At 39.5% G+C, this 20,152-nt stretch overlaps 1 protein-coding gene across 1 annotated transcript in view; it reads right to left on the reverse strand.

The window, feature by feature from the left end:
- Positions 1-5,770: 5,770 nt before the first annotated feature.
- Positions 5,771-20,152, reverse strand: part of LOC109939100 (S phase cyclin A-associated protein in the endoplasmic reticulum-like) — a 53,965-nt gene continuing 39,583 nt past the window's right edge. The window contains exons 4-6 of the mRNA XM_048617049.1: positions 11,659-11,850; positions 6,328-6,379; positions 5,771-6,235 (exon numbers count right to left, since the gene is read on the reverse strand). Coding sequence (XP_048473006.1) covers positions 6,129-6,235; positions 6,328-6,379; positions 11,659-11,850 — 351 coding nt within the window. The 3' untranslated portion in view covers positions 5,771-6,128. The remainder of the gene's footprint in view (positions 6,236-6,327; positions 6,380-11,658; positions 11,851-20,152) is intronic.

The following is a 20,152-nucleotide window of genomic DNA, read 5'->3' on the forward strand; positions in this document are numbered from 1 at the left end:
CCAGTATATCATATTCTCTTCATTACAGCTTAGAAAAGTTTATCAAACAAAGGAATTAATGGGAAATTCACACACCATTTAGAGTTACATCAACCTTAAAGTTGGACTATAACTTCCTAACTGGCCTTGTAACTTTCTCCCACACATTTATAAACTCTTCTGCCAGTTTTGCCAACATATTGTAAATGCTGATTTTAGATGGAAGCATCTGGGATATTGTGTCGATTGACTGTCACCAATCCTCTTGCTCGTATTGATTGAGCTAGTGATACCATGTGGGTAAGGTGCCCACATAACATCTTAGGCCAAGAAGATAGCCTTCATTATTCAGCAAAGGTATATTACATATTACTTAGCAGCTGGCTACATTACATATAATATGCATTCTTGGCTTGAGGCCCAATTTTAGAACAAAGCAATTAATACATGGTGAACTGGTACAGCACACGCACGCTATTTAGCATCTCCCAGGAATTGTCCATCATATTCTAATGGGTGAACCTTGTCTCAGTTAATGTCAGTTAAGTCTTTTGAGTACAACCTTATAAAATGACCCCACTCTTTCAATACGTCACCAGTGGGTAAGGTATCCAGCTATGTCCAAATTCCAGCAAGCCTGAGTACTGTCATCATTCAACGTACACAGTCGCTTTCTTGTATGGATCCATAGGCAACAATTGGTAGAATACTACCTAATTTTCCTTTTTATAGCATAACAATGCACGAGGAGGCCGTTTGGCCCATTGTGTCCTTGTCTCTTTGACAGCGCTAGGCAATTCACTCCACTCCCTGCCCTATACCATAGCCTGACAAAAATTTTCCCCTTAAAATGTTTATCCAATTCACTTTAGAAATCTCTCACTGAACAACCTCCAGCAGGCTTTCAGGCACTGCATTCCAGATTTACCTCAGCCCTCTGCATATACCTTGTCAAGTCACCCAAGAAGCTTGTATGATTCAATAAGATCGCCGCATTTTTCTTACTCCAATGAGTATCGGCCCAACTTATTCAACCTCGCCTCATAAGACAGACCTTCCATTTGCTCCCTGGCATTCAATAAGATGATGTCTGATCTGATTTTGACTTCAACTCTACATTCTTGCATACCCTCCAATAATCTTCATCCCCTTGATAATCAAGAATCTATTTACCTCTGCCTTAAAATATTTAAATATTCCAGTGGTTTTTGAGGAAGTGATTTCCAAAGGCTTACTACCCTTCCGGAGAAAAGTTCCCTCATGACTGTTTAAAATGAGGACCTCCTTATTTTTAAACTATGACCCTGGGTTCTAGATTATCTCACAAGAAATATCCTTTCAATATCCATCTAGTCAAGTCCCTTCAGGATCTTATTTGTTTGAATTAAGTCACCTCTGACTCTTATAAATACCAGAGGATACAGGCCTACTAATCATAGTATTCTCATAAGGTAATCCACTCATTCCAGATATTAGTCCAGACAATCTTGTCTGAACTTCCAATGCATTCACATCCTTCTGTAAGCACGATGATCAGTAATGTACACAGTTGGATGAGAATTTAGGAGGCATGTAAGAATTTAGGAGAATTTAAAAGTATGTAGATGACACCAAAATTGGTAGTGTAGTCTTCAGTGAAGAAGATTATTTAAGATTACAAAGGGATCTTAATCAATTGGGCCAATGGGCTGAAGAGTGGCAGATGGAGTTTAATTTGGATAAATGCGAGGTATTGCATTTTGGTAAAATGAGCAAGGGCAGTACTTACACAGTTAATGGTAGGACCCTAGGGAGTGTTGCTGAACAGAAAGACTGAAGGAGTCAGATACATAATTCCATGAAAGTTGTGTCACAGGTAGCTAAGAAGGGTGGTTAGGAAGGCATTTAGCATGGTGGCCTTCATTGCTCAGACCATTGAGTGTCGGAGGTGGGATGTCATTTTGAGGTTGTACAAGACATTAGTGAGGCCACTTTTGGAGTACAGTGTGCAGTTCTCATTCCCTACTATAGGAATGGTATTACAAAGCCAGAGAAGGTTCAGAAAAGATTTACCAGGATGTTGCCGAGACTGGAGGGTTTGAATTATAGAAAGAGGCTGGATAGACTGGGACTTTTCCCACTGGATCATAGGACAATGAGGGATGACATTATAGAGGTTTATAAAATCATGGCGGGCATTGATAAGGTGAATAGCAAAGGTCTTTTCCCTCGGGTGGGGAGTTCAAAACTAGACAGCATAATTTTAAGGAGACCAGGAGGAAAGATTTAAAAGGCCTTGAGGAGCAACTTTTTCACTCAGATGGTGGTTCATTTGTGGAAAGAATCACCACAGGAAGTGGTACATTCATGTGCAGTTACAACATTTAACAGACATTTCGACACGTGCATGAATGAATAGGAAAGGTTTAGAGGGATATGGACCAAACGCAGGCAAATGGGACTAGTTCAATTTTGGAAACTTGGTCGGAATGGACGAGTTGGACCAAATGGTCCATGTCTGTGCCCAATGACTCTATAATTCCCTGTATATTTGAAGCATTATTCCTCCTATTCTTGCATTCAATGCCCTCACAATAAACCATGACATTCTGTCAGCTGTCACAGTATTCCATGTGCCATATACCTCTGAATATTTAGTTCCCAACTTTGATCTCCTTGTAACAAGTTTAACCTCTAGTTGTGTTGTTAATTCATTTATTTTGTTACAATCACTACTTGCATTCAGATAAAGAGCCATTAATTTTTTTTTTTTTTTAAAAAACCATTTTCTCTCCCTTGACCCCATGTACTCCTTAATTTTTATGTTCATGTGTTCTGTTCCTTCCTTTGGGTATTTTTATCTAAATAACTGTCCTCTTGTTTTGTTAGCCTACATTTCCCCTCTCCCAAATTCTCTCTTTTTCCCCTTCCCAATCATTTAAAACTCTCACAACAGCCATAGTTATTCAACTTGTGAGAACACGAGTATAATATGGTTCAAGTGTACCATGGGAACAACCTGCTTCTACCCATGTACTGGTGGCCAGTGCCCCAAGAACAGTGCCCCATTGCACCCTTACCAATATTTGAGTTGCGCATTTAATTCCTTGATTTAATTTACCCTTTACCAGTTGCCCCATGGCTCAGTTAGTAATCCTGAGATTATTATCTTGGAGGTTCTGCTTTTCAATTTAACTCCTAACTGTAAAGATTTCAGCAGAACCTCCTTTCTAGTCCTACAAATGACATTGGTACCAATGTGAATTATGACTACTGGATCCCTCCTGTCCCTCTCCAAGTTTTTCTCTAACACTGAAGAGATATCCTTGACCCTGGCACTGGGTAGGCAACAGAGTCTTTGGGACTCCCACTCACAGCTGCAGAGTACTATCCTCCTAATTATACTGTCCCTTCAATTGCTACAATCCTATTTCTTCTCCTCAATTGTTTGGCTCATTGCACCACAGTGCCAAGGTCAGTATGCTCACCCTCACTGTAATCCCAACTGTTGCCTACAGTTTGCAAGCAGCGTTGCTGCTGATTTTCTTTTCTACTGCCAGGCCTCCCTGATCAAACCTGAATGACATATACGGAGGGATTTGAGCATCCTCCTGTGCAAGGCGCTCAGATAAATTTCCCCTTCACTAATATGGCACAAAGTCAGCAGTTCAGATTCCAGCTCCTCATCTCCTATCTGAAGTTCCTTGAGCTGCAAACACTTATTACAGATGTGATCATTCTGGATCACTGTTGTGTCCAGCAGCTTCCACACGCTGTAGCAGCAAGATCTCAACTGCCCTGCCATCACTATTTTATTGGTTTAATTTATACATTGATTACTCCAGATTCCCCTATTCTTTAACATTTTACTGTAGTGATTTCTATTTAAAGAAATCACCAATATGAATCTTATACTTAACCAGCTACTTTTTTCTAAAAAAAAAGAGAATAAAAACACTGGAGATCTAAACACAAATTGAAGACTTTACTTTTACTCTACAGACTAGAATTAGACTAAAAGGCTTGTAGGATTGACCAATTCTACTCACCCAATCAGATTCTTTCCCTGTACTTCTGTCCCACCGTGGTTTGTGACATCAATCCACCACAGGTCTTACTACAGATAGACCTCTCGATCCACGCTTTCTATCCTCTTTCACTCACCTCTGGATACTTCTTCCAGTAAACTTTAGTTGAAGCCTCTCTTGCCCCCTTTGCGCCAAATTTCCACTTGAACCAAATTTTCAGTTCACTCACTTGGCCTCTGTCTCAGTCAACTGAAGTCTCCTTCACAAAGACCACGCTCCTTATTTCAATCAAAAAAGGCTCAAAGGATCAAATGGATTTTGTGCTGTTCGTAAATAGTTCTTGCATTAGATTATTCTCCCCATTCTGATTGGAATTCTAGCTCATTTGTTGTTATTCTGACTTATGCTTCCTTACTTTGGGGAAATCTGATTTAGGCTTCCTATCTAACTCCGAGATTGGCATCTACCATAGGGAGACTATAGACATGATCCTGCATCTTACAGAACAACATGCCACCATGATCCAAAGCGCTCTGCTACAACATTGGAGAGGAATCCGATTTCAGCCCCAGAATATACTGCAATTGCAATGTTGCATTTGGGTGACCTAGATGAAGGATCAAGACCCGAGACACGCTGAGGTTGCAAGTAGGGAAGAGATTGCAATAAAAGGGTTTCTTGGCAGGCAAAGAATTCACAACCCAGTAATGACAAATGAGAATAATTTTGAATCCTAAATATGACTTGATTATTAAAGATCCAGGCACTAGTTTGAAATATCTTCCAAAAGTACTGGTAGAGATTTTGAAATACCAGACCATGTAACCAAATCTACTTATTTTGTCACTATAGACTGTCACACTGAGAATGATCTAAAAAATTTGTATTATCTGGCAATTATATTGCTGTTTGCAGAAGCTTACTGAGTACAAAATTAACTGCTGTGTGTCCTACAATACAACAGTATACATCAGAAAGTACTTAATTAACTGTAAAGCACTTTGAGACATCTGCTGGTTATGAAATGCGTATCACTTTAAGGCTGTTATGGTACTCAACCAACAATGAAGAGGTTGCAAACTAAAATTCCATATGATAAATTCTAGTTGGCATCAAAGGAAAAGGCCATGAAAGCTGCTAGATGACTGCTCACACCCAACTCGTTCACAAATATCTTTCATGGAAGGAATCTGCTATCCCTTTTCAGCCTGTGCTACATGCAACTAAATCCTTGCCTTATAATTTGAAATTCTAATGCTTCTGAAGAAGCCTTGCAAGTCACAAAACCCACCACTTTCTCAAGGTTACTTGGCAAAGGTAAATAAAAGTGCATTGCCAGAGACTCCCATGCCATAATAAAACAAACATTAAGATCAGCATAAGTTCATCCACGTTTCGGCAATAATGCATGTAGAGGCGATCAGCCTGGTTGAGTAATCTAAAACACGGGAACAGTGTGTCAGATAAAAAGTTAACCATTTAGGACCAAGATAAAAAGAAACTTCTTCACTCGAAGGTTGTGAATCTTTGGAATTCTCTACCTCAGAGGGTTATGGATGCTCCATATGTTGAATATAATTGAAGGCTGAAGAGACAGATTTTTGGTCTCCCCAAGTAATCAAGGGATCACGTGAGCTGAGTAGGAAAGTGGACTTATAGCCCAAGATCAGCCATGAACACGCTGAATGGTGAAACAGCTCTAATGGGTGGATGGTCTATACCTACTCCTATTTCTTACATTCTTAAGTTTTCCCTCAGCACATATCCAACACTTCACATGAATGCAGATGAAAATAAATAATTTTATTGCGTCATCAGCGTACTTAAGCCACCGATACACTGCTAATAAATAAAATTAATTCATGCATTCCACAGGGGACTGCTGGATCATTCTAAACAACAAGAACCAAATGGATTATCCTACACACAAATACATTAGAAAGCATCACATTAAAAAATTGTCAAAAAGTGATTACAATGAAAATCGTATGTACAGTTGGTACTATATACAATTTGTGCAAATCATATATAAGAACATTCTAGAACATAATGTCAATGAATGAATTACAAGACAAATTTATAAATCAAGTAACGTTTTGTGGCATTGAGTATTTTCCACCCTTTCCCAATTCTGTTTTATCCTTAGCAAATTGTGTCTTTGTTTAAAAAAAATTTCCGGGCATCCTCCCACATCTCCCTGGGGAACCTGTTGGAGAAATCTAGGTAGTCTTGAGCTCCAGGAATTCTCTCTGAAATGAGGACAACAATAAATAGTTAAATAGAACATTTATGCTACTGTTGTTCAGGACAAGTGCACAAAGTGCAATTTTGAAATACTTACCCTTTTGTTGAGAAGACTTATTGTCAGACTGACTCAAACTCTGTGCAAAATCCTAAAATTAAAGAGAAGGGTATTTAGTCATTTGATCAATTTAGTGTTTTTGTATGAATTCTTTACTGCTCAATTTGGTTCTAATGTTCCCCACAGTAGGTTTTGGCTACTCACGAACACAGACCTCCTATGTGATGAAGTAACACAGAGTTTTAGATTGAGAGATACTATGCAGTACTACAGAGATAGCAAAAACCGCAGATGCTGGAGTCAGAGTCAATACAGTGTGCAGCTGGAGGAACACAGCAGGTCAGGCAGCATCGGAGGAGCAGAGAAGTCGACGTTTCAGGTCAAGCCCCTTCATCAGGGCTGGGCCCCCCAAGTCATGATGAAGGGTCCCGACGTGAAATGTCAACTTTGTATGCCAACACTGTATTGATGCAGTACTACACACTATAGAAGAATGTGGTTTAATGTAACAAGATTTTGTTATAGGTCCTTGTGGTCAGAGAAGTATCAGCTATTGCTCTTGATCAACATCTCAGTGGCAACAGTGTAAAATGTTTTTTTAGATCAATATGCCATTGTACATTTGGATGAAGGTGTAATTGGAAGGGGAGTTGCTAGGGTGAACAAGGACATCACAAAGATTATGGTTCCTTCATTATGCTGAAGGAAGAGGGGAAGATAGGTTTGGTGGATTCATGCTACAGGTAACTGAAATGACAGAAAATGATCTGTTGAATATGGAGGCTGGTGAAGTTGGAGGTGAGGATGAGAGAAACCCTCTTGCGCTGTGGGAATGAAGGGAAGGAGTGAAAGCAGAAGTACAGAACATGGTTAAGGGCTGTCTCAACAATGGAGCTGCTTTATTTGAGTCAAAAGGAAGACATATCAGAAGTACTAGTACAAATGTTGGCATTGTCAGAACAGATGAAGACATAGAAGCTATGAAGATAGAAAAGGCCCTTCCAGGAAGTAGGGTGGGACACTGTGAATTCAAGGCAGCTGTGGGAGTCAGTGTGCCTGTAGATTAATTTAGCTTGAATTGTGCATCATCTAACTTGCCTAACAACATTCTTACACATTGAATATTCAGAAATTTGAAGTCCATTATCTATGACTAAGATTGAGATTTTAATCCATGATGATTTCTGTCCCTGGGTACAAGTGGTACTGACCATTATCCAGCATTTTTCTCAACTTGAGGGGCGTAAAACATTTTAATATTTGAATTAAGTTGAGAAATATTAAATGTTCAAATTAAATGTTTTGTTTTAATGATAACGCCCATTGTTTTGATCATAATATGATGCCAGTCATGTTCTCATCACAGTTAGTGCTCCCACAGCTACTTTTCTGCATTTGCATGTCACTCAGTGGTATTTGTATGATTCATGTCTGTACTAGTCCTACAACATTTTGGTATATAATACTTGTCGTGGCATTTGAGCTATGGAGTTACCATGATTGGAACAAATTTAGATTTCTGGTGCAACATCCCTCTTTGCCCAACACAAGCTGAGTTCCTCACATGCGTGGCTTTCATCAATACTCAAATTACAGGTTATATTTTAAAGCCATGAAAGAGTCAGGTGGACAGCTGGCTTTTTGCTTACATTAATGATACTCAGTTATTAAAGTTCTGTTTGAAAGAGATGAAGTTATATTGCAGCTGGTGAAAAACAAAAGACCACTTCTTCTAGGCATTCTCACTTTGCTTGCCAGTTAGTTATGGGTAGCATTGCAACCAACTTATGCCACACACTTTGCTTCAATGCAAAGGGTTATACCAATGAAAGATTTGCCATGTAAAGTGACTGTAAAACCATGTTAGTGAATTACGAATAGAACTGCAGATGCAGACTTCTGTCTGAAGGTCCACTATCCAAGCTGTTGCTGAACTCAGCCTTGCTAAGCCACTCCTTGAGTGGCACTATAATACTGGCTCACGTTTAGAAACATGAGTGGACTGAATGCAGGTACCCTCTCCACCTTTAGCGAGTGAGAAATGTCAGCAGGACACAAACTCACAAAAGAGACAAAGGGAAAGGGAATTCTTTTTTCTTTTCTCTTTCCTACTTATCCTTTTAACTTCATCCTTCTCAGCATCCAAACAGTTCTTTCAATGAAACAGTAAATTACTTGCACTTCTATTAATTCATTGCTGTTGATTCACTGCTCATGATTCAGTCCCTTCTACATCAGGGGGGGAGTAAATGCACACTGTATCACTATTTTCCAGAACTTCTCCGTTCAGTCTGCAAGTGTGACCCTAAGGTTGAAGTTATCTGTCATTTCAATAGCCTGTCCCATTCTGACCCTTCAGTCTTCAGTCTTCCTATACTGTTGACTGAAACTCAATGAAAGCTTGAGACCGTCATCATTTTCTTAGGCATGTTGCAGCTTTTCAGACTCTATTCAGAGTTCAATGTTTTCAGATCATAGCCTATTGTTGCCATTTTGTCGATTGGCAGCTTTTTAAAATAATACTGGTGTTGCCATTTATGCCTCCCTTACATCCATCCATTGTTTTGTCATGTTACATTACCATCTTCTTTTGCCTCGCACCATCACCCCAGTATTTAATTATGTCTCTCTTGCTTCCACCTTATTACACATCTTGCAATTTGTTTCCACCCCATCTTGGTGAAAACCTGCTACATTACCAAACTTTCTAATGAAAAGTAATCAAATGACTTGAAAAGTTAACTGTTTCTCTCTCCATTGATGCTGCCTACCATGCTGAGTATTTCCAGCATGTTTTTGTTCAAACAAGAGGTCTCATCTGTCATGACTGACGGTTTAAAATATTATGACCCCTGTTTCACCTGGTCATCCATCTCAACCCCAAATTCTCACAGGCATAGGCATTTTCAAGTTGAACAAACAAACCTGCCTCTATCAAGCTCATTACTTTTGTGGGTCCAAATTACTGCTCCAATTCAATGTGAGGCAGTCACTCCCTCCTTCCTCAAGCTTTCTGACAGGGATATACCTCTATCCTAAGATAAAACGCATTCGTTCCCCAGGTGTAAAGAGCCATTAGGCTGTGCACATTCTTGATATAGTCATCTGCAAATACCACGACCAAAATATAAAAGAGACAGTACGTGAAAACAGATGAATTATATTGTAACTTTTGCTTTGGTTGTTTGTAATTTTAGTCCGCTGGTGTCTCCTTTACTAGACATTTGGACAATGCCGAGCATTCATGATCTACCCTTTTGAGCTCTATCATTCAGTGTAATTTCTGATGATCGGGCAAAGGATATTTGTGCTGGTGGACTGAACATTTTCTAATCAGAATTTCCTTGTTTTTTTTGTTAGTGTCGCTGGCAAAGCCAGCAACTGTTGCTCATCCCTAGTTGCCCTTGCATTGACTGTACCTTTAGGCAATTTCAGAGGGAAGCTAAGATTTAACCTTCAGTCACTTGTGGGTCAGACAAGGTTAGGATACCAGACTTCCTTCCCTAAAAAGACATCACTGAATCAGATGGGTTTTTACACCAAATGACAATGGCTGCAAGTTAACCGTTAAACTAGCTTTTTAATTACAGATTTTGCCGAATTAAAATTTCACCAGCTGTCATGGTGGGATTTGAACCCATGTCCTTACAGTTTCTGTCTCTGGATTATTAATGCAGTGACATTATTAATATCCCACTGCCTCTCCCATTAAGCAAGGCCTGATTTAATGCAGACTACACACACCACCCTGACTTGTAATTATATTGCCGATCCTTCAATGTTGCTTGGTTAGAATTCTGGAATGCCCCTTCCAACAGCACCGTGGATAGACTACAGTGGTTCAAGAAGCATGTGCTCGAAGGCAATTAGTGATTTACAATAAATATCAGTGTTACAATAGTGACACTGACATCCCAAAAATAAATAAGAAAAGTCTGTGTTTACCATCAACGTCACTGCTAAGTGCTGCACCAACTGTGTATGCACAGATACACAACATTGCAGTGTGTACTCACTGTAAAGTGACAGAAGAGCAGTTGTGTGCCATACAGGGCACAACAACCAAGATCAGTCAATGCACTTCCAGCAGGCACAATAAATTCAAATTCATGAGGTGACTCCCACGTGTAAAAAGATCATGGGGCAGTTTTTCAAAACTAACACAAATGTCGAAAAACCTTCTGATAAATTGCTGCATCAGATTGAGGCAAGAAATGATTGTTACAAATATACAAGATTAATGCCTGGCCTTTTTTAAAAATAAAAATTAGACACAAAATGAAAACAGAAAAGGAACCATGTTTGGGAAGTTTGAATTTCACGCTATTCAATAATGCTGCCCAGATTCTCATTGATATAGATGAACAAGAATGAACTGGTCATAGCACAGGTGCTGACATTATCTGCATATCGACATGTCCACAAGTGACTGGCATAGACACATGGCTAACTGACATCCCATGGCCCTGTGTGCATATGCAGGCTCCAGTGGCCATCTTCGGCAGTCATCTTTGGTATTGGGAAGACTTACTCAGTTAGGTGTATGGCATCTGGTCTCTGCTGGCAAGACACACCTCTAATTGCCTTTCAGAAAGTGGGATGAACTGTGATGTGTATGCTTACAGTGCTGTAAATAATGGAGTTCCAGGTTTTTATCCAGTGACAGTACAGGAACAGTGGTACATTTCCAAGTTAGGATGGTACATGACTTGGAGGGGATTTTGCAGGTGATAGTGCTCCCATGCAGCTACTGCCTTTGCCTTTCTAGGTGGTAAAGGTCATGGATTTGAATGGTGTTGGAGGACCCTAACTTAGTAGCTGATTCAGTGCATAGTTAAATGACAAATTTGCAGAAGAACGGGAAGAACTTGCGAAACACTACAAAAATTCTGCATTCTGTTTGCTAAATTTCACCCCTTTATCTTTTCTGCTGTGTGACTCCACAGGTGTTAGTTGTCAAAAGTATCACCAAATGACTACTATTCAAATGGCAGGTAGACAGCAAGAGTGCAGAGGCTGTATGCCACAGTGGGTGTGTCAGCTTAACATCTCCTATCCTCATCCAACATCTACATCTATAGCAAGGGTTACAGGGCAGTGATTGGAAATGGTTGCCTTAAATAATTTTTTGATTTGTGTGAGGTTGATAAGACCATCGGTGGCAGACATACTGCAACTCTATTCCCCCAACCACCGCCCCACCCCCCAACCCCACCTTCTTCTGTCAGCAATTTAACCAACATTTGATGGCTTACAGATGTGGATGTGAGACAGTGAACAAGCACACACAGGCCACTGCTGTTCTGACCAGCTGGCAGCGTAGAGCTGCTAGTATTACTGAGCATTGTTGGGTCATGTGCACATATTTACCTGAATAAAGGTAGCTAGCAAAATGCAACTCATCTCCTGCTCCAAGATGACCTTGTTCTGTGGGTTGTTGTAACAAGCTGTTATTAATGTTGGAAACAGGACTTTGATCAACCGTTGATCACTGAAGTACTGAAAAGGCAGTTGGCAGAGTTTCTGAAGGACTGTGGGGTGGCGGCCAGATTGCACTGTTAGCTAAGAAAGCAAAAACAATATAATGTTTATAAAGATGTGGCAAAACCAAGTAAAACAATCATATTACATACAAGTCTAAAGTATGTTAAAAAATGCAGTTGTATCTCAATGTACCTCATTAGTGTCTGTGTATTGTATACATCTATAATGTAAACATGTCACATTGTAATTACACCCTCCTACCAGTGGCATTGCTGTAGCACCTTGTTTCCTTCTCAGCCCCTTAATGTGAACCAAAGAGAAATCCTTCTGTCCCAATCAATAATGTTTCTCAGGTTTCTGTCTATTTTTAAATCTACTTTTTGATAATAAATATTGATGAGATCAAAGTTTTATGCAGGAATACATGTCTTTAAAATAAGGATTTAATTATGCCTGCAGGCCCCTGGTCTAATTATTCCCTGCTGCACTTCACGTGAAGATTACACTGCCAGCATGGACCACAAGGGATTAAGTAGTGAGAAAAAAGGAAGTAAATACAAACAGAGTAGAAACAAAAATGATGAAAGCACACAAGGTCCTCTTATACCTGAAGGAGAAAGTAGGTTAACGTTTCAAGTGGGAACTTTCATCACAACCTATCATCTGCTTTCAAATTCAATTTGCCCACCCTTGTTTTTCCAATAGCTTCCATTTCATTCCAGATTTGCAGTTTTCCATTCTACCTTCAGCTTAATTAATGGCTGAATGAAGCCGCAGATTCAAATGCTCTGGCACACTGTGTAAAATTTAGCTAAACTCAACCAAAAGTGGGTGTGCAGTTGTTGCAAATTGTTGACACTGCGTCAAAGAAAACAAATGGAATGTGAGACAACACAGATGTCATAGAAGAGAAGGAATGGTTACTTCCAAATAATTGTTTTTCACCTAGGAAGGTCATAGACGACATGGCAGATGCAACAGTTCTGGAATGTCCTAGTCTGCAACATAAACACCCTGAAGGAATCCTGGGGTATGTCTGTAGTTTTAGTAATAAATCCACTAGCTGTTACAAAAGTAAAGATTTAATTGGGAAATTCCAGGATCTGTGGTCTGTTGCATTTGTCAATGTCAGCTGCTGGACTCAACCATGGTCAAATATCAGAGAGGGGCACTTGTATTTCCAGCATTTATTGTCCATCACTAACTGTCCTTGAGGAAGTGATGGTGAGTTGCCCTTTTGATACTGAGTGTTTTGCTAGCCATTTTGGATTGCATAGAGAGTCAACCAAATTGCCATCGGTCTACAGTCACATTCAGGTTAGACCAAATAAGGATACCAGAATTCTTTTCCTAAAAGTCAAAGTGAGTTCAATTTTTTTTTCTTCACAACAACAATCTAGCATTTTCACAGTCACTGTTTCAAGTACAATTAGGGATGGTCAATAAATGCTGGCGACGTCAGTGTCACCCATAATTTAAACAAAAAACAGTGCTACTAATTCTATTCTAGATAATTTGTTCTTTTATATGATGTACTTATTACTAGTAAGGCTAACCCTAACTGTCCAAGAGCAATCACTTTGCTGTGGTGATGTAGAGTCAAATGTAGGCCAGATCTAAAAGACATGAGTGATCCAGATGAGATTTTATGATAATAGAGGGTAGTTTCATGATCGTTTAGCTGATAACGGAAGGATGTTACATTTCAGTTATACAGAGCATTGGTGAAACCATGTCTTGAATACACTGAAAATTTTGGTCTCATTTAAGTAAGAATATAAATGCATTGGACATGGTTCAGAGGCATTTTTTATAAATTGAGACCTGGGATGGGTGGTGGTTTTATGAGGGAAGGTTGGGTAGACTGGTCTCATATTCATTGGAATTTCGAACAGTGAGCAGTGATTTGATTGAAGAATGTATGACCCTGAACAGTCTTTATAAGGTGGATGTGGCATGGATATTTCCTCTAGTGTGTGAACGCAGGACTGGAGGGCCCTGTTAGGAAATTAGGGGTCACTATTTTTGGACACAGAAACCAAGAGTTATTTTTCCCCTCTCAAAAGGTTGAGAGATTTTGGAACTCAGAAGGCATTGGAGACAGCTTCACTGAGTATTTTCAAGTCAGAGGTGGATGGATTCTTGCTAGTCAGGAATCAAACATTTTTGGTAGTATATAGGAATGTGGAATTTTTAACACAAACAGATCGGTCATGATCTTACTAAATGGCGGTGCAGGCTCAAGAGGCCAAATGTCAGCATTACTGAAACTAGCTTTCAATTTAAGAGTTAATTTAAATTGTACCAGCTGACGTGGTGGGATTTGAACCTGTTCCCCAGACTGTTAGCCCAGACCTCCAGAGTGCTAGACCAGTGAAATTAAAACTCCGTCACCATCTTAATTTCATGCAGTGAATTTAAATTGCTCTGCCATGGTGAGATTCAAATTCACATCTCTGGATTATTAATCCACAACTCCAGATTACTAGTCCAGTAATATAGCCACTATGCTAAATTAATAGTCATTAAACTCCTCTTAAATCAATTAGGATATTTTTAAAGTGTAGTCACTTGCATAAGTAAGGAAATACAGCAACCAACTCTTATACAGCAAGCTTCCACAAACTGCAAAGATGATATTGGCTGAAGGATAAATATTTCAAGTCAGAGTCTTACGCCGTCAACATATTTTCAATTATTGCCTCAGAGACAACGACCTGTACTGCACTGGAGCAGTTCACCATTTCTTTGTCCAAATTGTCACCACGGTCAGTGAGAGGGTTTTCTGCCTCTACTCTTGGTAAGGGTCATCAGATAGCAGTCAGGACTAGGGATCTTGGTTGATTCTCCCCATTCTGTGTCCAGGTACCTGAACTGACTGTGATGATTCAGCAGCTGACTTGACTGAAAAGCAGCTAACTCCCTGCACTGGGCAACCTTGCTTAGTACTGGGGCTCAACACTACAAAAAAACACTAAACTAGAACCTTTCAAATCTGACTGTCAACTTCCTGCAATGTATGTTATGTGGCAGGACTGATACTAATTTCCATCAAATCAGAGGGAAACAAAGAATGAAGCGTTCACAGTTCTTAACATCTATTACAACCTAAAATTTATAAGAAATTTTGCAAATGCTCTATTTCCACTGGCATTTCATTATGGACTTCTGATAAATGAATATTTAGAAGAAAAAACAGTCATCACTTAGGATGACCAGACTATTAGAATTCTCCAATACAACCCACAACCTATCCCACCCCCAACCTTTTAGCAGCCAAGTTGACCGAACCTAATGACGCATGAACAGATCTGGTCTCTGAAGGCACAGAGGTATACAATCAATTCCACTTCCCCCAGCACAGAATGCAGCATCACTTTGCTGCATGGGGAATGTAGTGATCCCCTGATCAATTTGCAGAGATTTTCAAACATCATACATTAACAAAAACTGTGTGTGTGTGTGTGTGTGTGTGTGTGTGTGTGTGTGTGTGTGTGTGTGTATATGTGTGTGTTGGAGGGGTGCGGGGGTGGGAAAGGAGGCTTGAAGACACTTTAAAAAAACTCCAGTGATGTCGCCATTCGTTCTCCTTATCAGTGCTCTCATCAGTTTAGTCGAGTCCAAGAGTAAGACTGTTTAGACTAATGGGACTTGTCATAAAGCAGGCCAAGTTTACAGAGAGACTTGCACACATTAAGAAATGAAGCAATACCACTAATGGAACCTTGCTGTGCCCACATCCTGTTAGCTCCAAAGAACCTTTTCAATCAAGTCATTAAATTCAACTAACTGATATTAAAATCAAATCACTCCCAGGTTAGTTTAATTACCAATGAACAATAAGGAAACATAAATTCCCTCAGAACTGTCTTTCTTCAGCCTGGGAGGTAGGCAGGGGTAGGCCTCAAGGAGCTGTAAAACTGCAGCTCAGGATTGTAAATTGTGGATTGGCAAAACACAAAACTTCCAGGCACAAGCACTCATGTTGACTCACACCCAAATTAAAGCCAGAGGTGCTGGATAAAACAGAGGAGCCTGCGACAACATAAATTGCAGGGTTTTACAAGATTTCTTTCAAAGGGCTTTTTTAACAACTGCTTTGGAATATATGGCCCCATTGATGATGTACTTGAGTTGTAAGAATGCAAGTAAACAAATTCAAGTTTTAGGCATGAGGACAAGGGACCTGCTGCCAAGGGCTGTGATATATTACAAGCAGCAGTACGTAATACACAATTTAACATTACATACTGGACAAGGCATCAAAGTCCAAGAAGTAATTTACTTCTGGAAGTGACAGGTAACAAAATGACAAATACTGGAAATCTGAAGTATGAACAGAAAATAACAGGAATGGAAAATAAATCAGGTAGGTTCACTGTTCCTGATTATTATCCAGTGATTTCTTTTGAAAAACATAGTTGTGTGGAAACTGGATGGGGCAGGATCAGGTTCTCAGATGTAATGCTGTGTACATCAACAGCAACATCAACCAACATTCACTGAGTCACTGACTTAGTTTAAAAGTGAAGATATAGGTGAAGTCCCTAGAGTACGTGGCATCCACCTTTAACTCTGGAGGGGAAGTATTAGTCTTTGGTAGAGAAAGAGAAATGAACGTTTCAGCAGGATTCTTTCATTAAAACTGGTTGAAAGGCTAACCTGAAACACCAGCCAGGGTTTTCTAATCTTGCACCTTTCTCTATGTATTTCCATCTTTATCCACCCTGGTCTTAAACAATTCAATAGCATTATTTTAAAGAGGAGGAGGGAGGTTCTCTCTGTTGTTTTGGCCAATATTTCTCCCTTAACATCACTAAAGTAGACTATCTGGTCATTATTACATTGCTGCTTACGGGACCTTGCAGTGCCTAAATTGGCTACCAAATTTCCTATAATATAACAGTGATGGTACTTCGAAAGTATTTAATTGTAAAATGCTTTAGAACGTCCTGAGGCGGTGAAAGGCACCATAGAAATGCAGCAAGTCCATTTTTTAAAATCAGTGATCAATTCTGAAATTTAAATTGCAAAGTGGCAATCCATTAAATGTAAACTGTTGTACTGCATTGTCTATAAAATTACATTTTTCCATCAAACTATGAAACAAACAGGCATTTTCAATGTTAGGTTTCAGACTGTGCCAATAAATATTGAAAAATGAAATGTGACTTGACTTCGGTGTTGAAAATCATTACATGGTTATTGAACCACAGCATCTTTTCTTTGTATAACAGTGTAGTCCCATCTGTAAGAGTATTCATTGTTTTTCTGAAAATTGAGCTGGTGACAAATGGTACAAACTTAATATGAATTTGTCATATTGCTGTTATCGAGTCTCAAACATTTCTTAGCCAGTAGCCCCCATACTAGAGCTCAAGAAATTCCTTCTCTAATGCTTTGTGATCTCTCCTCTTCTTTAAAATGCTCCTTAAAGCCTGCTCTTTTCATCACCTTATCTAATAAAGCATGTAGCAGGCTGTCAACTTTAGTTTGATATGCACTTGTCAAGCACCTTGGATGTTTAACTGGTGTTGCAGTTCTTACATAAATGCAAGTTGTCATATAAGAAATTAAGTAATAGGAGTAGGATTAAGTCATTCAGATGTTTGAAACCATTCCGTAAAGTTAATGAGATCATGGCTAATATTCTACTTCAAAGCGATTTTTCTGCAGTATCCCCATATCCTTTGTTTTAAACATGTAGATTGTTAGTTGTTGTTTAAAGCCTGGCCCTGGAGATCTGAGCATGCATACTAGGCCACTGCTGAAGATGTAATGCCCTGAAATGTAGTCTCTCTGCTGAGACTTTAAACCAAGCCTCCCTTGTATGAACATTTGAGATTTCATGGTACAATTTTGAACACTAACAGCGAAAGTGTACTGGCCAATACAACATCGTTAAAACAGATTATTTGGTCATTTATTTATTTCTATTTGTGACAGTTTACAGTATACAAATTGGTTGCTGTGTTTCTTACATCACACTAGTGACTACATATTAAAACTACTTTGTTATCTCAGCACATGTATAAATAATTGATTGGACTTCAGATTTTAAAAGAAATTGATAGGATACACAGGAATCTAAAAACTATGCTACAAAGGGCAGTAGAAGTATGAAAGTTTCACTCACAAAAAGCAGCAGATGCTAGTTCAATTCATAATTTTAAATTGGGAATGAACATAAACTTTTGCAAACAAATCAATGGTTACAGAGCTAAGTTGGATGGATAGAGTTAAGATACAGTTCAGTTCTCGAATGGTAGAACAGGCTCAACAATCTGAATGCTTTCCTCCTGTTCCATATTGTTTCGTCCGCTGAGAAATAAATGAAATACAATCACTTGCCAGGCAACAAAATTACACCATTCAAGCTCAGGATTCAGTGTAAGCTAGATGGGAATGTCAAAAAGGGATTGAACAGCCACTTTACATTTTTTTTCCCAACAGCACTCCCATAGTGAATATGATAAGTTTACTTTTGGGCTTTGCAATATCTGCACCCAGTGGCTAATAAGGCAATTGCAGTTCGTAGTAGCATCAACCCACAAGCCATTTCTGGATTCCAGTTGAAGCAGAGCTTAAAATTTTACATATATCATTTAAATACTCATATTATAGAATGGACTCCTGTGCTATAGAGGTGGAACATGCCTTGAACCCCTCACTTCACTGCAGCTGACAAGGAATTGCTCAACATCTTGATCAGATGGGTCAATGGGCCGAGAATGGAGCTTAATTTAGATAAATGTGAGGTGTTGTATTTTGTCAAGACAAACCAGGGCAGGGCTTACACAGTTAATGGTAGCTGTTGAACAGAGGGACCTAAGGGTGCAAGTGTACAGTTCCTTGAATGTGGCATCACAGGTAGACATGGTGGTAAAGAAGGCATTTGCCTTCATTGGTCAGAGCACCGAGTATAAGAGTTGTGATGTCATGTTGCAGCTGTACAAGCTTTTGGTGAGGCCACTTTTAGAATATTACAATTTTGGTCGCCCTGCTATAGGAACGATGTTGATAAACTAGAAAGGATGCAGAAAAAAGTTACAAGGATGTTGCCAGGACTGGAGGTTTGAGTTATACGGAGAGGCTGGATAGGCTGGGACTTTTTCTCCCCTGGAGCATTGGAGGGTGAGGCATGACCTTATAAAGGTTGAGGGACATGGATACAGCAAATAGCCAAGGTCTTCTTCCAAGAGTAGGAGAGTCCAAAACTAGAGGACATAGGTTTAAGGTGAGAGGGGAAAGATTTAAAAAGGTACCTGAGGGGCACTTTCTCACAGAGGGTTGTGCATATATGGAACGAGCTGCCAGAGGAAGTGGTAGAGGCAGGTACAATTACAACATTTAAAAGACATTTGGACAGGTACATGAAAAGGAAAGGTTTAGAGGATTTGGGCCAAATGCACGCAAATAGGACTAGTTCAGTTTGGGATACCTGGCTAGCATGTTCGAGTTGGACTGAAGGGTCTGTTTCCATGCTTTTTGACTCTTATTTCTTGCTGGGTGAGCATATATCTACTTCTCTCCTTCTACAAGGATAGAGTAAATTTTGCTATTAGTATAGTTATATGTTCACTATACATTTTAAGCCCATATGAGTATTTACACAGGAACACTTAGTTCACTGGTGTGAGATTATTTTGTTCACTATTTTGGCAGTGGTGTTAAAATATTAATAGCCATTATAATTACAATTTCATTCAAATCACTGTCCTTGGTTTAGCCTATTGCAGTCTAAAACAAAAGTCCCCTCAGAGTACAGGGATGAAGTTATGGGTGTGGCTAAACAGATCACCAGCCTCTGAGGTTTCTGGAGGCTGAGCTAGTGGGAGAAGACTGTGGTTTAACGGGCTTTGCAGATTTAGTTTCAGAGGTCTGAGGTGCAGATGTCAGTATATTTTAGTAGTAAGGTGCTGAGGAGAGGCGGTGAGGGAGGGGCAGAGGTTAGATCACTGAGTTTTTAAATTACATAACTGGTTGTCTATTACTCAAGGTGAATAGACTGAGCGCAGGTTACCTGCCTCATTTTTTAATCCAGGAACAATATGTGGCATGGGAAGACAGAGTAGGGTTAGGAAAAACTTCAACGCCTCATGTATGTAAATTCTGGAAGATTTTCTAGCACAGTCCAAACTTGGAAAAGAAACTCCTAATTGCCATTAAATACTGAGGTAATCTTGGGCATTTGTTAATATTAAGAGTCATCAGGCAACTACTTGGCTGTGCCTTCTCAAACCCGTAATGCTCAGGTAACTCTGACCTGTGTAATGGCAAACAAACATTAGGAGATCCAGAGATAGTAGGAACTGCAGATGCTGGAGAATCCGAGACAACAAGGTGCAGGGCTGGATGAACACAGCAGGCCAAGCAGCAT

This window comes from Rhincodon typus, chromosome 36 (genome assembly GCF_021869965.1).
Source record: "Rhincodon typus isolate 14 chromosome 36, sRhiTyp1.1, whole genome shotgun sequence".
NCBI lineage: Eukaryota > Metazoa > Chordata > Chondrichthyes > Orectolobiformes > Rhincodontidae > Rhincodon > Rhincodon typus.